Source organism: Sminthopsis crassicaudata, chromosome 2, assembly GCF_048593235.1.
Source record: "Sminthopsis crassicaudata isolate SCR6 chromosome 2, ASM4859323v1, whole genome shotgun sequence".
Taxonomy (NCBI): domain Eukaryota; kingdom Metazoa; phylum Chordata; class Mammalia; order Dasyuromorphia; family Dasyuridae; genus Sminthopsis; species Sminthopsis crassicaudata.
This window is the reverse complement of record NC_133618.1, coordinates 334,276,647-334,296,953: the sequence shown is the minus strand read 5'-3', so window position 1 is coordinate 334,296,953 and position 20,307 is coordinate 334,276,647. Positions and strand designations below refer to the sequence as shown.

At 33.9% G+C, this 20,307-nt stretch overlaps 1 protein-coding gene across 13 annotated transcripts in view; it reads right to left on the bottom strand.

The window, feature by feature from the left end:
• The window catches only part of GPHN (gephyrin), a 762,070-nt gene that overhangs the window by 107,784 nt on the left and 633,979 nt on the right, over positions 1-20,307 (bottom strand). For all 13 annotated transcript variants that reach the window (XM_074290409.1, XM_074290412.1, XM_074290421.1 and 10 more), the window contains 2 exons: positions 11,376-11,468; positions 6,476-6,531 (listed from right to left, as the gene is read on the bottom strand). In XM_074290409.1, coding sequence (XP_074146510.1) covers positions 6,476-6,531; positions 11,376-11,468 — 149 coding nt within the window. The remainder of the gene's footprint in view (positions 1-6,475; positions 6,532-11,375; positions 11,469-20,307) is intronic.

Sequence of the window (20,307 nt, the reverse complement as noted above, 5' to 3'; positions counted from 1 at the left end):
AATAATAAAATTAGAAGGGAACAAAAGATAGCAACCAATGGAGTGCTTACCACACTCTTCCAGAGAGATAAGTATCCTCTGGTTGTTTATCGACTAAAAAATTGTAGTTTCTTTTATATATCCTCATATGGCATTTTTTGAACTTTTTAAACATCTAAGGTTTTCATACCACTTATATATGGAATTCAAAAATAGTCCCTGAAATGCAACAAATGTCTGAAAGGAGCTGAGAATATTCAACTATGACTATGACCTAAGAATTACTTTCTTCCTTACTCAAACCCCACAGTAACATATTTTGGCATTTTTTTTTTTAAATTAAAACTTTTTATTTACAAAACATATGCATGGATAATTGTTGTGATCCAGGAGCCATCTGCCAGTAGCTGCTGGAGATCTAACTCAGACCTGTAGAATGGATCTTTTCATGTAAGAGGATCATGATGATGATGATGATATAAGGAGACTAAGAGGCAATTACTGTTCTCTGACCTCCCCACTGAGAGGCTATTGCATTGTCTGACCTTTCTCTTCTTCCCTCTTTCCTCCAATTTATTTTCCAATCCACAAGAAACACCTGAATCAGCAAAGGCTGCCCTGCAACTTCCTCCAATTTCACGATCCATAGCTGCAGAGGCTCTCAGAGAATTGATCTGTCCTTTCACCCAGGCATGGTCCTTAACAGGTAATTTTTCAACATTGACCCTTGCAAAACCTTGCGTTCCAAAGTTTCCCCTTCTTCTCCTTACCCTCTCCTTTAGATGGCAGATAATCCAATGCATGTTAAAAATGCTAAAATATATGTTAAATCCACTATATGTATACATATTTATACAGTTATCTTGCTGCATAAGAAAAATGGGATCAAGAAGGAAAAAAAAACCTGAGAAAGCAGTGATCATTGTATAATCTTGTTGCCATGTATAATGATCTCTTGGTTCTGTTCACTTCACTTCACATCAGTTTATGCAAGTCTCTCCAGGGCTCTCTAAAATCATCCTCCTGATCATTTCTTATAGAACAATAATATTCTATAACATTCATATGCCAAACTTATTCAGCCATTCTCCAGCTGATGGGCATCCACTAAGTTTCCATTTTCTTGCCATTACAAAAAGGGCTGCCACAAACATTTTTGCACACATGGGTCCCTTTTCTTCTTTTAAGAACTCTCTGGGATATAGGCCAAGTAGAAACATTGGATTTTAACATTTTTTCTAGGCGGCTGCTTAAAAAGGTTTTTTGTTTGTTTGCTTATTTTGAATTTAATGAACTTACTCCATAGTGTACATACTCATATACAAAGTAGAATAGGACAGAAAGTTACATCTAAAAATTCAAATATCTAGTAAGAGTTTTTTTTTTAAGAATATAATAAATTCAACATGTAGCTTTTATAGATGTCCTATTTGTTCCCTTCTAAATTTTGAAAAAAAATGCTTCAATAACGTTCTTTCTTTCTTTTTTTTTTGGGGGGGGCAGCAATCTTGTTGCAAGTCCCCATCTTCTCCCACCACTCCCTGTTGCTAAACCTCTGCAAAGACAAAAACCATCCTTATAAGAAATGTGCATTGTAAAGCAAAAGAAATTCACATACTTTCCATGCCAAAAATGTGTAATTTACAGATTTATACCAAATTACCAAAATATGAAAGAGCTCTGGAAAAAGAACATCTTTCCCTCATATAGGCTATTCCTGCCTTTCTATCTCTATTAAAATCATCACCATTCTTCTAGTCATCCAAGCTCAAAATTTTGAAATCCATCAGAAAACCAAATGATGTTGGAAGAACAGGGAAAAAATATTTGGAGTTTCCCAGGAAAGAGGCTGAATTTAATTAGATTATTTAATTTCTTCTTGTGAATCAGCTTCAATTTGCTTTTGGCTATATTTGGGTGTATGCCAACTATGCCAACTGCCAATTAAACTCATTTGAGCAGAGTATATGATTCTGTCAAGAGAAATAATGGGAAATATGTGGCAAGTAAATTAAACCTCACTTAGATGTTGGTTAATGCAATTAGGAGGAGTGGCAAAGAGATAGTTACAAATGCTAGCCAAGAGAGTTACCAACAAGAAGAACAAAAAAGGATAAAGATTTTTCATAAAATGAAATTTTGAAGAACCAGAAAAAGACTATGGTCTTAAAAGACTATCTTAATGGGAAGATTACTAAAAATAAAATTAGGAGAAACATGGGTTTGAATATGGCCTCTGAGATTTATAGATGGTGATTATAAATAAGTCACTTAATCTCTGTTATGAGGGATCTTAATGAGAATTATAACACATCTCCCAAGGTATGTGAGGATCAATTGAGATAATATTTGTAAAGCACCTAGTATAGCATCTGGCAGGTAGTAAACACCATAAAAATGTTAGCAATTATTCTGATTATTTTATAAATGAAGGCATTAGAACTGAAATGCTCTTACTAGTGATTGAAGGTAAGGAGTTCAGAAAAGAAATGTATGCAGAGCTGGTTCAATATTAGGAAAGCTATTAGTATAATTGGCCATACCAATAACCAAATTAACAAAAACCATAAGATCATCTCAATAAATAAAGAAAAAGCATCTGATAAAATTCAACATCCATTCCTATTAAAAACACTTGAGAGTATAGGAATAAATGAACTTTTCCTTAAAATAATCAGTAGCATCTATTTAAAACCATCAGAAAGCATCATATGTACTGGGGATAAACTGGAACCATTCCCAATAAGATCAGGAGTGAAACAAGGTTGCCCACTATCACCATTACTATTCAATCTTGTATTAGAAATGCTACCTTTGGCAATAAGAGTTGAGAAAGAGATTAAAGGAATTAGAATAGGTAATGAGGAAACCAAATTATCACTCTTTGCTGATGATATGATGGTATAGAGAATCCCAGAGATTCTACTAAAAAGCTATTAGAAATAATCCACATCTTTAGCAAAGTTGCAGATACAAAATAAACCCACCTAAGTCATCAGCATTCTTATATATCACTAACAAAATCCAACAATTAGAGTTACAAAGAGAAATTCATTTAAAGTAACTACCAATAGTATAAAATATTTGGGAATCTATCTGCCAAGGGAAAATCAGGAACTATATGAGCAAAACTACAAAACATTTTCCACACAAATAAAGTCAGATCTAACCAATTGGAAAAATATTAAATTAAATTAAATGCTCTTGGATAGGGCGAGCAAATATAATTATGATGACAATACTACCTAAACTAAACTATTTAGCGCTATACCAATCAGACTCCCAAAAAACTATTTTAATGATCTAGAAAAAATAACAACAAAGTTCATATGGAAAAACAAAAGATCAAGAATTTCAAGGGAACCAATGGAAAAAAAAATCAAATGAAGGTGGCCTAGCTGTACCAGATTTAAAATTATATTATAAAGCAGTAGTTACCATTTGGTATTGACTAAGAAATAGACTAATTGATCAGTGGAATAGGTTAGGTTCAAAAGACAAAATAGTCAATAACTTTAATAATCTAGTGTTTAACAAACCCAAAGACCCCAGCCTTTGGGATAAGAATTCACTGTTTGACAAAAACTTCTGGGAAAATTGGAAATTAGTATGGCAAAAACTAGACATTGACTCACACTTAACATTGTACATCAAGATAAGGTCAAAATGGATTCATGATCTAGGCATAAAGAATGAGATTATAAATAAATTAGAAGAACATAGGATAGTTTACCTCTCAGACCTGAAGGAGGAAGGAATTTATGACCAAAGAAGAACTAGAGATCATTATTGATCACAAAAGAGAAAATTTTGATTATATCAAATTGAAAAGTTTTTGTACAAACAAAACTAATGGAGACATGATTAGAAGGGAAGCAATAAACTGGGAAAACATTTTTACAGTCAAAAATTCTGATAAAGGCTTCATTTCCAAAATATATAGAGAATTGACTTTAATTTACAAGAAATCAAGCCATTCTCCAATTGATAAATGGTCAAAGGATATAAAGAGATAATTCTCAGATGAAGAAATTAAAACTATTTCTAGCCATATGAAAAGATGCTCCAAGTCATTATTAATCAGAGAAATGCAAATTAAGACAACTCTGAGATACCACTACACACCTGTCAGATTGGCTAGAATGACAGGGAAAGATAATATGGAATGTTGGAAGGGATGTGGGAAAACTGGGACACTGCTACATTGTTGGTGGAATTGTGAACATATCCACATTCTGGAGAGCGATTTGGAACTATGCTCAAAAAGTTATCAAACTGTGCATACCCTTTACTACTGGGCTTATATCCCAAAGAAATCTTAAAGAAGGGAAAGGGACTTGTATGTGCAAAAATGTTTGTGGCAGCCCTCTTTGTAGTGGCCAGAAACTGGAAACTGAGTGGATGCCCCTCAATTGGAGAATGGCTCAATAAATTGTGGTATATGAATGTTATAGAATATTACTGTTCTGTAAGAAATGACCAGCAGGATGATTTCAGAAAAGCATGGAGAGACTTACATGACCTAATGTTGAGTGAAATGAACAGGACCAGGAAATCATTATACATGGTAACAACAAGACTATATGATGATCAAATCTGATGGACACGGCCCTCTTCAACAATGAGATGAAACAAATAGAACAGTAATGAATTGAATCAGCTACCCCCAGCGAAAGAACTCAGGGAAATGAGTGTGAACCACTACATAGAATTCCCAATCCCTCTATTTTTGTCCACCTGCATTTTTGATTTCCTTCACAGGTTAATTGTACACTATTTCAAAGTCCGATTCTTTTTGTGCAGCAAAATAACTGTATGGACAGGCATACATATATTGTATTTAACATATACTTTAATATATTTAACATGTATTGGTCTACTTGCCTTCTGGGGGAGGAGGTGGAAAAGGGGGGAAAATTGGAACAAAAGGTTTTGCAACTGTCAATGCATATATCTTGTAAATAAAAAGCTATAATAAAAAATAAAATAAAATGCAGAGAGACATAATCCACTTTCCCCTAGTTTCTTCTAATTTTGGCTTCATCAATTTTATTTTTGCCAATATATTTCAAATAAAAAAAAAAGGAAAGAAAAGAAATGTAGATTTGGGGAGTGAACAGCTGACTAAGAAGTTGATGTTAGAGATGGGGATTTGAGCAGGATGAGAGAAAAGGGAAGTAAGGAAAGGAAAATAAAGAAGGGGGAAAAAAAGGAAGAGGGGAACAGAAGGGAAAAACTTTTTACGCATATCTCCCAAACCTACTAGTTTATAGTGTTACAGGTACAAAATAAGAAAGAAAACTAGTGTTAGAAAGGACCAGTAAAATAAGGAAGACAACAACGAAGAAGAGAACAAGGAATAAAATCTATGGTCTCAGATATTTATATATAAATTCCAGAGCTGTAACAAATAATCCAAATAACTTTGGAGGGACAAAGATTCCTATAGGTAAAAAGAACAGTGACTTAAAGATCCTAATTCAAAGAAAAAAAATGACCTCATAAATATCACTGTCATAGGTATTTGCCATTTCAAGTAGAGACTGAATGACTATTTGTTAACAATGTTATAAAAAGATTTTTGGTCAGGTTTAGTCTAGGATATATGGCCTGTGCTGTCCCTTTCAATTCTTAGATCTGTAATTTTTTTTTAGGGGGGGGATTTATCTATTATACCTTTTGCTTTTCCTTGTACCTTCTGCTTTCTAGGTTCATTATTATACTTCACTCTTTTTCCCCAATGTCTTTCATTCATCACCCCTTTAAACTCATCTTCTACTGTCAATGTACTAGTTCAAGCAATCCCAACTTTTTCTAGAATTAACCTTTAACAGTGTCCTAATTGTACTTTTTTCCTTGAGTATTTTCTTTCTTCAAACTAGCTTGCATACTGCTGCCAGAATAATTTCCCTAAAGCCCAATTGTGATCTTGTCACTCCTCTGATCAAAAATTGCTCCCCACTTTCTGGAGAATAAATTTTAGACTCCAATAGCCTGAATAGGTCTTTCACGCTCTGGTCCCAGTCAGATTTTCCTTTATTCCTTTTTTATGTCCTCCTATGTTCCAGCCAAATTGGGCTATTTGCTATCTCCCAAATAAGCCATGTGTTTTCCTATTAATGTTATCCCTCCTCCCACTAAAATGTCCTTCCTTTCTACCTCTGCCTATAAAACTTCTATCATTTGAAGTCTAGATCAAACATCATTTTCTCTATGAAGTCTTCCTTCATTTATATAGTCAGAAGTGTACTAATTGATTTACAATACTACAGACTTCTCTAGTAAAACACTTAAGACTTGTATAATTTTTTTTAGGCATCTTACATGTCTTATCTCCATTAATAAATTATAAATTCCTTGAATGTAAAGATTTTGTGACATTTATTTTGTATTTTTCTTATAGTATCTAATATTATATTTTGAATATAGCAGATACTAAATAAATATTAAATTTAGTTTAAATTGAATCACATCAAATCCTGCACACGAGTCTCACCTGTTCACCAGCTTGGGATTCCCCAATGATGAAACGGTCTCCTGGGCCATCAGCAGCTATGAAATGGAACAGAACCAGGAACAATGAGTGTTAGGCCTATAGCAATTAATGAAATTCAAATAATGGGAAAACAATCCAAGGTGCTATTCAAACATTCCTTCTAAATCCTTCTAAAAAGGCTTGAAGTCATTCTAAAAAGACTTTGAGTTTAAGATTATTCAGGAGTCTGCTAACCAGACAACAATTTGTACAATTTTTGGATTGGTTGTTCACAATATGCCACTTGAAACATCACCTGAATAGGCTTTTTTCGATGGTATTTTTGGTGATATGTTGGTGAATTAACTCTCCCTTTCTTTCTGTAATTTCCATTCTTTTGCTTTCAATTGATATGTCTCCCAAAAAGCCATTGAATAAAATGTTAGTAGTGTATGGCATAAAGGAGGTCAATAATAGCATCTTAGGCTTTAGAGTAAGAAAGAATTTTAGAGATGATATAATCTTATCTCCAACCCCTTTTTACAGGTGAGGAAACTGAAACAAGAAAGTGATTTGCCCAAGTTCATACAGGCAGTGGAAATAGAGGAAGGATTTGGATTGATGTCCTCCAATTCCAAAACATTTTCCCAATATACTGTCACTATGTATCAGGGATCACACACATACACACTGATTATATAGAGATATAAAAGATCTTTTTGAAAAATGCTAGATGGCACAGTGGCTAGAACCCCCAGTCCTCAAGTTAGGAGAACTGGAGTTCAAATCCAGCCTCAAATTCTTAATGTTTCTTAGCTGTGTGACTTTGGGCAAGTCATTTAACCCCAAATGCCTCACCAAAATATTAACTGTTGTTAAATAACTGTCCAACCTTGAGACATTAAACCTTTGTGTGCTCCAATTTTCTCTGCTTTCATTGAATTATTAAATGAAAGTTAAATGAGGTACTCTGGGAAGTTAAAAAATATATTATCTAAATTTTAATATGTGAAGGTTCTTGAACTTTATTGGGTGTGGGTACTCCTTTCACGTAAGATTACTTTGGAGGTTTATATCTAAAATCATTGATTAGTGGCAGAGTCTCTAAAACCAAGACCTCCTCATTCCTACTCCATTACTCTTTATACTGTATTATACTGCTGTTTTTTTTTTTTAATTCAGAAAACTATTTCAAGTAGCCAGCACTGTCATAAAACTCACTATCATAAAACACAATGAATTTTTTAAAGACTATTTTTACCATTTTATTTATTCTTGAAAGCAAGGAATGAAGCCTTTATGGAGTCAATTTTTGCAAAACTTAACAGTAGTGGCTTATTTTTTCATTTTGCTTTTCTTCTAAAGCACATAGCTAATTTTCACATATCTACTAATGAGTTTTTTCCTGCTTTGTAACAACTGAATTTAATTTGCAGGAAGCAATAAAAAGCAATCAAAATCAAATTTTACAACAAACACATTATGTAAGCAATTCACAAATGTTTAATGCTGGACTCAGAAGTTGCCTTCTTTATCTTTATCTTTACTTCAAGAACCCTGCTTCTTGACATAGTTCTTTAGTGATTTTTGATTTCTACAAAAACACTGAAGCCTTAAACCTACATTCAAAGTGATATGATTTTCTATATCTTACAGGAATTGAAAGAAAATTTTGAAAAATGCTAGATGGCACTGTGGCTAGAACCCCCATTATTTTTCTCCATTATTTTCTGGTGACACAATAAGCTCTCTTTAAGATTCTTAAAATATTTCAATGTTCATTCATTCAAACATATCTTCAATAAACCTTAGTTAGCTTCTGTTTGCCAAGTACTGTATTACTCTCTGGGAACATAAAAATATAAACAGAACAGTCCCTTCTCTCAAGAAATGTATAATTCTATTGGGAGGAAACAATCCATATTCAGATAATATAAAATACAAAATCCATAAAAATTAATTTCTGATGGCAGAGAATAACTCAGGGGAGGGAAGGTTCAGGAAAGGCTTTCAGTTGGAGGTAGCACTTGAGCTGCACTCTACAGCATGGTAGGGATTCTAGGAGGTGAAGGAGAGGAGCAAGTGCATTCCAAACACAAGGTACAGTCTATGCAAAATCATGAAGATGGGAGATGTAATGCTGTACATTGGGAATAATAACTTGTCTATTACAGTAGTGGTAAGTAGAAATAGAAATGGGTTCCTGTAGGCTGTATCCTCACTTAGAAAAATCACAAGATAACATCTATGTTGGGTTGTAGTTATATTCTTTTAGTTAAACATTTCTCAATTATTTGCAAGTGGCAAGCTTGACATCTCTGATCTACAAGATTAAGAAGGTGAAAGTAGACACTGGTAGAATCAACAACTGCCTAGGATGTGTTTCATTGAGACACTGATGGACATGATGTGATGCAGAAAGTGACGAATGAATTTAATTACAAAGAAGAGAAAATTAGTATAAGGCCCCAACGTTTAAAATATAATAATATAAAATTTGTTATTATTAAGAGATAATGAACTAAGGGAGTTTTAAAAAAACTCATCATGCTGATGGATCAAAGTTTACTTTAAGAATATGTTAGATATATTGGATTACTTGCCATGTAGAGGAGAGGATAAAGGAAGGGGAGGGAAAACACAAGGTTTTTTGCAAGAGTTAATAATGAAAAATTATCATGCACATGTTTTGAAAACAAAAAGCTTTAATAAAAAAAGAAAAACTCAAAAAGAACATTAAAAAAAGAAAGGAAAAAAAGAATATGTTATGCTTTGAGCTTGAAGCTCTCATTTCTGACATTTTGTCTGTTTCAGTCATAATGTCTTTATATATTGACTTAGCAGACAATACCTAAGAACCTACTAATTCAAATTTCAATAATTACTTTTTATATAGCTCAAAGCACTGTCAACTTACCACAAATAGTAAATAATAAATAACAGATAATTGCACAGCTTGATATCCTCTTGAACTTTACATATTATAATGCTTTATTTAATACTTTTCTTTGTAAAATAGTTTTTTTAAAGTTATCACTGCATGGTAATTCACATGCAACTTTTTTGGAAGCATCTCACAATAGCAAGAAATTTTATTTTAGAACTTTGAGTTTCAAATTCTCCCTGCCCTCACTGCTCCTTGAGTTGGTAAGCAATAAGATTAAAGGTTATGCATGTGTAGCTATTGAACACATTTCCATATTAGACATTTTATAATAAAACTCAAAAGAAATAAAATGAAAGAAAAAAGTGAAAATAGCATTCTTCATTCTGAATCCAATCAATATTAGTTCTTTCTTTGGAGGCAGATCATTAATTATTTGGGATTATCTTGCATCATTGTAATGCTCAAAATAGCTACATTGTTCACAATTCTTCAACAAACAATACCAATATTACCAAGTATAGCATTCTCCTGGTTCTGGTCACTTCACTATGCATTAGTTCATATAATTCAAGAAAGGGTTCATGTAGGCTAGTTATTACCTTTGGTAATAGGAAAAGCTCTGAGTAGTATAGTTTCACTTTACCACACTATTGGTACCTCATATAAAAACAGAACATTGTCTTTCAGAATAATTTTTCCTTAATTAATTCTCCCCTCCACTTTTCTCTCATTTATATTACCCGAGAGATAAAAATTGAATATTCAATCACTTTGGAGTTTCATCTGCTTTAGTTTTTGTCCTTCTCTTAAAGTCAGAATCCTTTGTCATTTTACAAGAATTCTGTAAGATCACAAATGACAATGCCTCAAACAGAATTCTAGCTCTTTAGGCAGGAAATAAGGGCAGTAAGAGCTGGTGAGGCTGTTAAAAGAAGAAAATAATTTCTTTTCTGGACAATATTCATATCAGAGCAGAGAGAAATTTGGAAGCTAAAAATGTACCAGCTGAATCAAGGCAAGTTTTATATCTGGAGTTTCTGTTCTGCCTTTTTCTACCTCAATGTTCTACAGTTCAGCCAGCTGAAGGAAATGAGCCAAATAAGAATCATTTTCCTGTAGTATGATTTCCTATATATATTAAGTTGAATAGCAACAGAAGACTAACACAAAATGAGCTCTGTAAAATACAAGTCTAGTAATGCTGACCAAGAATATTGAGCAATGTGTTTCCAACCATAAAGGCACCTGAGATGTAACACATGAATAAATATTTAAATATAGCAAAGAACAAAAGAAAATTACATTCTGGAGCTATATTCTGTGTCCTGAGAAATGTTTCTAAACACTTTTTCTAATCCCATCACTACTGTATTTATAATTAATGAAAAGATCCCAAGAGTCTTTAAGCAATTCCATCACAATCTCCATTTCTAGGGTATCAGACTGGACTTTCCAAGCTTTTATTTACTGGATTTATATAGTCTGTGGTAATTCCAACTGCTTGTGTTACCAGCACCATCTGTAACTAAAAGAGCTCTGAAGGTTGGCGTGTTCTAAGGATGGATAGATATTTAGCTTTCACTCTTCTCAGTAAATGTTTTATTTGTGATTCAAGTAGGATGACAGATCATTCCAATTGTTGGTTGCCCAGTTGAAATATGACTTTAAGCACTCCTTTGTTCCCACTGATTTCTCTCTTCTTGGTTTTGAGACTTTAGGGGTTCCATTAAGAAAACATCCCTAAGTCTCTAGGGAGTGGCTCTAAACCAAGACTAACATTTGAAGGCACAAAATTCAAAGACCCTTCCTTAAATATTTATTAAGCAGGAAGTTTTGTGTAATGGTGAGGCTTCCAATAAAAATTCACTTTAGGCCTAAATGTCAGGAACTATACATGTAAGTATATCTTTCTGTGAAAAAAGTTATTCTAAAGGATAGGAAAGAAGCAGATGTAATAACAGTTGGGTGCCTGTAATTATGCCAAATCCTTCAAAATATGTAATATGTGACCAATATTAATCAAGAAACCCTTACCTCGGACAGCATAGCCATCTTTTACTGATGCTGGGAAGGGGGGTAGGTTGTCTTTTGCATATACATCTTGAGCAAGGACTCTTCCCATACCATCTGCAAAGTAAAAAAATAAAATTAAAACAAAACAAAACAAAAAAACAAGAAGTGGGAGTGAGTAAACCTTGAGAAAGAAAATCAAAGATGTCACATAGCCATAAATGAGATGTTTACATGAATTTATCTAATTCAATTCATAAAGGTTTTTTTTAGATCTCCTATACTAAAAGAAGACTGAAAATGTATCTTGACATTCATGATGAAAGGTTAGAATAAGTTATTTCCCTAGACTCTTTGGGGAAAGTTCCTAATACTGACTTGGGCTGCACAAAGCCTTCAAAAAGATTCAAAAAGAACCATCATAAACATTGTAATATTCCTAAATATCATTTTTCTTTAAAAGGGAAGCTACTGAGATTTCCTTTTAGTAGCAAATAAGACTGGGCAAAAGCAGCAGAGAAATTCTGAAGATTGATCACCTAATTACTGTGCTCAGTTTAGTTAACATCACTATAGTCTTTCCTTAAGTCATCAATTTATCAGCTTTTAATGGATAAAGAGGAAGTTTCTCCCACAAAGCTTATATAAATTTTAGCTGCTGATTTGGACTTCAATAGACCAAATAGTTGGCTTTAAGGAGTAGCCTAAAACTACCATAGGTAGAGGATATTGAAATCACACAGAATTTTACAGAATTTGGGATTATTACTTGATAACCTGAACCATTTAGCAAATATTTTCCAATAGCAAAAAAAAATTAGATCTCATTATAAATTCAAAACATTATCTAGTTAACAACAACCCTTTCATAAGAAAAAAGATTAAGCCTCTCTAATTTCAATAATAAAGGACTTTATTTACACAAAGTCCATAAAACAGTTATACTACCTGGCCTTACCAAGCAACTTTATGGGTTTAAGGCATAGGCTAGCTCTTGAGTCAGTGAGTTGGCTGCCATGTTTCATTTTTTTTTTTAATTTTTAAAATTTTTTATTTATATATTTTTGACATTATATATGCATGAGTAATTTTTAATAACATTATCCCTTGTATTCATTTTTCCAAATTATCCCCTCCCTCCCTTTACTCCCTCCCCTTGATGACAGGCAATCCCATATATTTTACATGTGTTACAATATAACCTAGATACAATATATGTGTGTAAATACCATTTTCTTGTTGCACATTAAGTATTAGATTCCGAAGGTATAAGTAACCTGGGTAGATAGACAGTAGTGCTAACAGTTTACATTCACTTCCCAGTGTTCTTTCTCTGGGTGTAGTTGTTTCTGTCCATCATTGATCAACTGGAAGTGAGTTGGATCTTCTTTATGTTGAAGATATCCACTTCCATCAGAATACATCCTCATACAACATTGAAGTGTACAGCGATCTTCTGGTTCTATTCATTTCACTCAGCATCAGTTCACGTAAGTCTCTCCAACCCTCTCTGTATTCCTCCTGCTGGTCATTTCTTACAGAGCAATAATATTCCATAACCTTCATATACCATAATTTACCCAACCATTCTCCAATTGATGGATATCCATTCATCTTCCAGTTTCTGGCCACTACGAAAAGAGCTGCCACAAACATTTTGGCACATACAGGTCCCTTTCCCCTCCTCAGTATTTCTTTGGGATATAAGCCCAATAACTGGTTGCCATATTTCAAAAGGAAAAAATAATAGGAGGAGATCTCTGAAGCAGTCATACAGTTACATCTGAGTAAGAAGAAACTCTTCTTTATAGATTCCAAGGCATAGGAAATGTGGTCTTTTGATACAATTTGCAGGATAGAAAATGAGGGAGAATAAAATAGTCTATTTTAGACCAAAATGGAAATCCATACTTCCTCTCCCCCATCCCAATATTTCCCAGGTAGACTGCTCTGTAACCAACCATACAATTCTTGAACTAGTTCCAGGACAGGGCTACATTGAACTGATGCTAAGTGAAATGAGCTGAACCAGGAGATCATTATACACGGGAACAACAAGACTATGTGATGATCAATTCTGATGGATGTAGCTCTCTTCAACAATGAGATGATTCAAACCAGTTCCAACTGTCCAGTAATGAAGAGAGCCATCTAAACCCAGAGAGAGGACTATGGGACCCCAACATAGCATTTTCACTCTGTTATTGTTTGCTTGCATTTTTGTTTGTCTTCTCAGATTTTTTTTTCCTTCTTTCTAAATCCAATTTTTCTTGTGTAGCAAGATAACTATATAGATATGTATACATGATGAGATAATGGTTCTCTAATTCACACATATCTAGTATGATATGATATAATCACTCTAGTTTGATATAATAATATAATCACTCTAGACTGATTTATACTCAGTATACTGTAATGATGTAATTGTAATAGAGTATTTAAGAACTGGGGACAAAGTCAGATTCAAATGGAGACTAGTTGAAATTGGCAGACTGTCAGACTGCTAGAGGAGACTGGGTCAGACTATGACAGGCACAGACTGTGAAGGAGACAATAAAGATTTTGGACTTTAAAAAAAAGTTGACACAGGACTTCAAAATCTGCAGGAATCATTGGATTTTCTGATATGTGAAATAATGGACAATAGATTGGTTTTGGACTTTTTAAAAAATTTTTTTAATTATAAATTTTTTTGACAGTATATATGCATGAGTAATTTTTTTTAAATAACATTATCCCTTGTATTCATTTTTCCAAATTATCCCCTCCCTCCCACTACTCCCTCCCCTTGATGACAGGCAATCCCAAATATTTTACATATATTACAATATAACCTAGATACAATATATGTGTGTAAATACCATTTTCTTGTTGCACATTAAGTATTAGATTCCGAAGGTATAAGTAACTGGGTAGATAGATAGTAGTGCTAACAGTTTACATTCACTTCCCAGTGTTCCTTCTCTGGGTGTAGTTGTTTCTGTCTATCATTGATCAACTGGAAGTGAGTTAGATCTTCTTTATGTTGAAGATATCCACTTCCATCAGAATACCTCTTCATACATCATTGAAGTGTACAGCGATCTTCTAGTTCTATTCATTTCACTCAGCATCAGTTCATGTAAGTCTCTCCAAGCCTCTCTGTATTCCTCCTGCTGGTCATTTCTTACAGAGCAATAATATTCCATAACCTTCATATACCATAATTTACCCAACCATTCTCCAATTGATGGACATCCATTCATCTTCCAGTTTCTAGCCACTACGAAAAGAGCTGCCACAAACATTTTGGCACATACAGGTCCCTTTCCCCTCTTTAGTATTTCTTTGGGATATAAGCCCAATAGCAGCAATGCTGGGTCAAAGGGTATGCACAGTTTGATAACTTTTTGGGCATAGTTCGAAATTGCTCTCCAGAATGGCTGGATTCTTTCACAACTCCACCAGCAATGTATTAGTGTCCCAGTTTTCCCACATCCCCTCCAACATTCATCATTATTTGTTCCTGTCATCTTAGCCAATCTGACAGGTATGTAGTGGTATCTCAGAGTTGTCTTAATTTGCCTTTCTCTGATCAGTAGTGATTTGGAACACTCTTTCATATGAGTGGATATAATTTCAATTTCATCATCTGAGAATTGTCTGTTCATATCCTTTAACCATTTATCAATTGGAGAATGGCTTGATTTCTTATAAATTAGGGTCAGTTCTCTATATATTTTGGAAATGAGACCTTTATCAGAACCTTTAACTGCAAAAATATTTTCCCAATTTGTTACTTCCCTTCTAATCTTGTTTGCATTAGTATTGTTTGTACAGAAACTTTTTAGTTTGATGTAATCAAAATCTTCAATTTTGTGATCAATAATGATCTAGTTCTCCTCTGGTCATAAATTCCTTCCTCCTCCACAGGTCTGAGAGGTAGACTATTCTCTGTTCCTCTAATCTATTTATGATCTCATTCTTTATGCCTAAATCATGGACCCATTTTGATCTTATCTTGGTATATGGTGTTAAGTGTGGATCCATATCTAATTTCTGCCATACTAATTTCCAGTTTTCCCAACAGTTTTTTTTCAAATAATGAATTTTTATCCCTAATGTTGGTATCTTTGGGTTTGTCAAAGACTAGATTGCTACAGATGTACCCTTTTTTGTACTTTGTACCTAATCTGTTCCGCTGACTGACTATTCTATTTCTTAGCCAATACCAAATGGTTTTGGTGACTGCTGCTATGTAATATAGCTTTAGATCAGGTACACCTAGACCACCTTCATCTGACTTTTTTTTTCATTAGTTCCCTTGCAATTCTCAACCTTTTATTATTCCATATGAATTTTTTTGTTATTTTTTCTAGGTCATTAAAATAGTTTCTTGGGAGTCTGATTGGTATAGCACTAAATAAATAGATTAGTTTGGAGAGTATTGTCATCTTTATTATATTCACTTGGCCTATCCAAGAGCACTTAATATTTTTCCAATTATTTAAATCTGACTATTTTTGTGGCAAGTGTTTTGTAATTTTGCTCATATAATTTCTGACTTTTCTTTGGTAGATGGATTCCCAAATATTTTATACTCTCAACATTTGTTTGGAATGGAATTTCTCTTTGTATCTCTTGCTGTTGCATTTTGTTGGTGATATATAAAAATGCTGAGGATTTATGTGGATTTATTTTGTCTCCTGCAACTTTGCTAAAATTCTGAATTATTTCTAATAGCTTTTTAGCAGAGTCTTTGGGGTTCTCTAAGTATACCATCATGTCATCTGCAAAGAGTGATAGTTTGATTTCCTCATTTCCTACTCTAATTCCTTGAATCTCTTTCTCGGCTCTTATTGCCGAGGCTAGCGTTTCTAGTACTATATTGAATAGTAATGATGATGGTGGGCAACCTTGTTTCACTCCTGATCTTACTGGGAAAGGTTCCAGTTTATCTCCATTGCATATTATGCTTACTGACGGTCATAAATATATGCTCCTGATTACACATGATGTTTACTGAAGGTTTTAAATATATGCTCCTTATTATTTTAAGGAATAGTCCATTTATTCCTATACTCTCAAGCGTTTTCAGTAGGAATGAATGTTGGATTTTGTCAAATGCTTTTTCTGCATCTATTGAGATGATCAAATGGTTTTTATTAATTTGATTATTAATATGGTCAATTATACTAATAGTTTTCCTAATATTAAACCAGCCCTGCATTCCTGGTATAAATCCTACTTGATCATAATGTATTATCCTGGGGATGATTTTCTGAATTCTTTTTGCTAATATCTTATTTAAGATTTTAGCATCAATATTCATTAAGGAAATTGGTCTATAGTTTTCTTTCTCAGTTTTCAATCTACCTGGTTTAGGTATCAGTACCATGTCTGTGTCATAAAAGGAGTTTGGTAGGACTCCTTCATCCCCTATTTTTTCAAATAGTTTATATAACATTGGGACTAATTGTTCTTTAAATGTTTGGTAGAATTCACATGTAAATCCATCTGGTCCTGGGGATTTTTTCCTGGGGAGTTGTTCTATTTCTTTTTCTGAAATGGGACTATTTAAGCAATTTATCTCCTCCTCTGTTAATCTAGGAAGCCTTTATTTTTGGAGGAAGTCATCCATTTCACTTAAGTTATCAAATTTTGTAACGTGCCCACCTGGCAGTTACAATTACTAGGCTCTCCTAGGCCCAACAGAGTCCCTTTGACTACTGACCTTTGCAGTGTCAACTCTACCCGGCTCACCTCCTCTGAGGCCTTTTTTTAACGTGCCCTCCTGGCAGTTACAAAATTTATTGGCATAAAGTTGGGCAAAGTAATTCCTTATTATTTCTCTAATTTCCTCTTCATTGGTGGAAAGATCCCCCTTTTCATTTGTAAGACTAACAATTTGATTTTCCTTTTTCCTTTTTCTGATCAGATTTACCAAAGGGTTATCTATTTTATTGGCTTTTTCATAAAACCAACTCTTGGTTTTATTTATTAATTCAATAGTTTTTTTATTTTCAATATAATTGATTTCTCCTTTTAATTTTTGTGTTTCAAGTTTGATTTTTGGTTGGGGGTTTTTAATTTGGTCTTTTTCTAGCTTTTTATGTTGCAGGCCCAATTCATTAATCTTCTCTTTCTCTATTTTGTTCAAATAAGCTTCTAAAGATATAAAATTTCCCCTTATTACCACTTTAGCTGCATCCCACAGATTTTGGTATGATGTCTCATCATTGTCATTATCTTGGGTGAAATTATTAATTGTTTCTATAATTTGCTGTTTCACCCAGTCATTCTTTAAGATGAGATTATTCAGTTTCCCATTATTTTTTGGTCTATTTACCCCTACTTTCTTATTAAATGTAGTTTTTTATTGCATTGTGATTTGAGAAGAAGGCATTTATTATTTCTGCCTTCCTGCATTTAATTTTGAGATCTTTATGTCCTAATTTATGGTCAATTTTTGTATAGGTTCCATGAACTGCTGAGAAGAAAGTATATTCTTTTCTATCATCTTTCTATCATTCAGTTTTCTCCAAAGGTCTATCATACCTAGTTTTTCTAATGTTCTATTTACTTTTTAAATTTCTTTCTTATTTGTTTTGTGGTTTGATTTGTCTAAATCTGAGAGTGCAAGGTTGAGATTTCCCACTATTATAGTTTTACTGTCTATTTCTCCTTGCAACTCTCTTAACTTTTCCTTTAGAAAGTTAGATGCTATACCACTTGGTGCATATATGTTTAGTATTGATATGGCTTCATTGTTTATGCTACCTTTTAGCAGGATATAGTTTCCTTCCTTATCTCTTTTAATTAGATCAACTTCTGCTTTTGCTTGATCTGAGATAAGGATGGCTACCCCTGCTTTTTTGGCTTTACCTTGAAGCATAATAGATTCTGCTCCAACCTTTTACCTTTACTCTTTATGTATCTCCCTGTTTTAAGTGTGTTTCCTGTAAACAACATATTGTAGGGTTCTGACTTTTGATCCAGTCTGCTGTCTCCGCTTGATGGGAGAGTTCATCCCATTCACATTTACAGTTAAAATTACTAATTCTGTATTTCCTGCCATCATATTATCCCCAGATTATGCTTTTTTCCCTTGACCCCCCTGAACCCCTTCCCCAATATTTAATTTATAGACCCCACTTGTGAAGCGCAGCCCTCCCTTTTTAGTATCCCTCCCCCCTCCTTCCAAATCCCTTCCCTTTTCTTGTACCCTTCCCTTATTCCCCTTTCCCTTTTTCCTTTTCCTCTCCCCCCCTTTTTATGAGGTGAGAGAGAATTCTCTGAAAAACAAATATGTTAATTATTTACTCTTTGAGCCTACTCTGATGAGAGTAAGATTCACACAATATTTCACCCTCTCTCTAAATTCCCTCAGATGTGGTATATTTTTCTATGCCTCTTGCTGGGATGTAGTTTCCCTCTTTTTATCACTCCTTCCCCTTTTTCTGATACTACCCCCTTCCCTTTACTACTCTCCCTTTTTTTAATATCAGTAAAATCAAATTATCCATGCGGACTTTCTATATATCCACAACAGAGATACAGTTCTCAAGAGTTCTTTTTACCTTTTTCTGTTTCTCTTCAGTCTTGTGGATGTAGATCAAATTTTTTGTTTAAGTCTGTTTTTTTTCTTAGAAACAAATGGAATTCCTCTGGTTCATTAAATGACTATCTTCTTCCATGGAAGAAAATGCTAAACTTAGCTGGATAGTTTATTCTTGGTTGCAATCCTTGATCTTTTGCCTTTTGGAATATCAGGTTCCAGGCCCTTCAATCTTTTAATGTGGAGGCAGCCAGATCTTTAGTGACCCTTATTATGGCACCTTGATATTTGAATTGCTTTTTTCTAGCTGCTTGCAATATTTTTTCCTTTGTTTGGTAGTTCTGCAGCTTAGCCACAATGTTCCGTGGAGTTCTTTTTTTAGGGTCTTTTTCAGAAGGTGTTCGATGAATTCTTTCAATGCCTATTTTCCCTTATGTTTCTATTATTTCTGGACGGTTCTCTTTGATGATTTCCTGTAAAATAGAATCTAGGCTCTTTTTTTGGTCATAGTTTTCGGGAAGTCCAATGATCTTCAGATTATCTCTCCTAGATCTATTTTCCAGGTCTAAAATTTTTCCCAGTAAGTATTTGATGTTATTCTCCAGCTTTTCATTTTTTTGGTTTTGTTTGATTCTTGAGTTCTCAATGAATCATGCATTTCTATTTGTTCCGTCCTGATTTTTAATGAGTTATTTTCTTCATTTACATTTTTTGGTTTTTTTTGTATATGCCCAATTGAGTTTAATGAATTATTTTGCTCTATTGAATTTTTTTCTATTTCCCTAATTTTTTAAGAGAGTTATTTTCTTTTTCCAATTCAGAAATCCTCCTTTCCTGTGATTTTTTAACCTTTTCTAATTCACAAATTTTGTTTCCCTGAGTCTCCTGTGAATTCCTTATTTTTTCCAACTCCAATTTCAGAACGTTGTTATTCTCTATCATAGCTTCTCTTTCCTTTCCCCATTTTTCTTCAAACTCTCTTAACTTTTTAATAGTCTCTTCTAGGAGAGTTATGCGATGGGGGGCAAGTACCGTTCCCCTTTAGGCTGTTATCTGCTGACTCTCTGCTATTAACTTCCTCGGGGTTGGATACCCGCTTTTTCTCTGTGTAGAAGGAATCAATAGTTCTCTTCAGCTTTTTACTCATGGTTAAAAATCTTTTGGGGTCTGCCCTTGGGGTAAGAAGTTTATTTATTTATTTCTTTACCAGATTCCTCCCAGACTGGATGAATGCAGTGGCTTTTGTGTCTGAGCTAAGAGACAACTCTGGGAGAGAGTTCCCCTCCCCCTCCCCGGAAGTGCCTCAGAGGTGATTAATACGACTGTGCTGTGAGGGTTGCCCAGTGAAGGACCCAGCTGTGTATCCTAGAGACTTCCTTGAGGTTTAAGACTGAACAGTAAAGGCGACACAAAGCC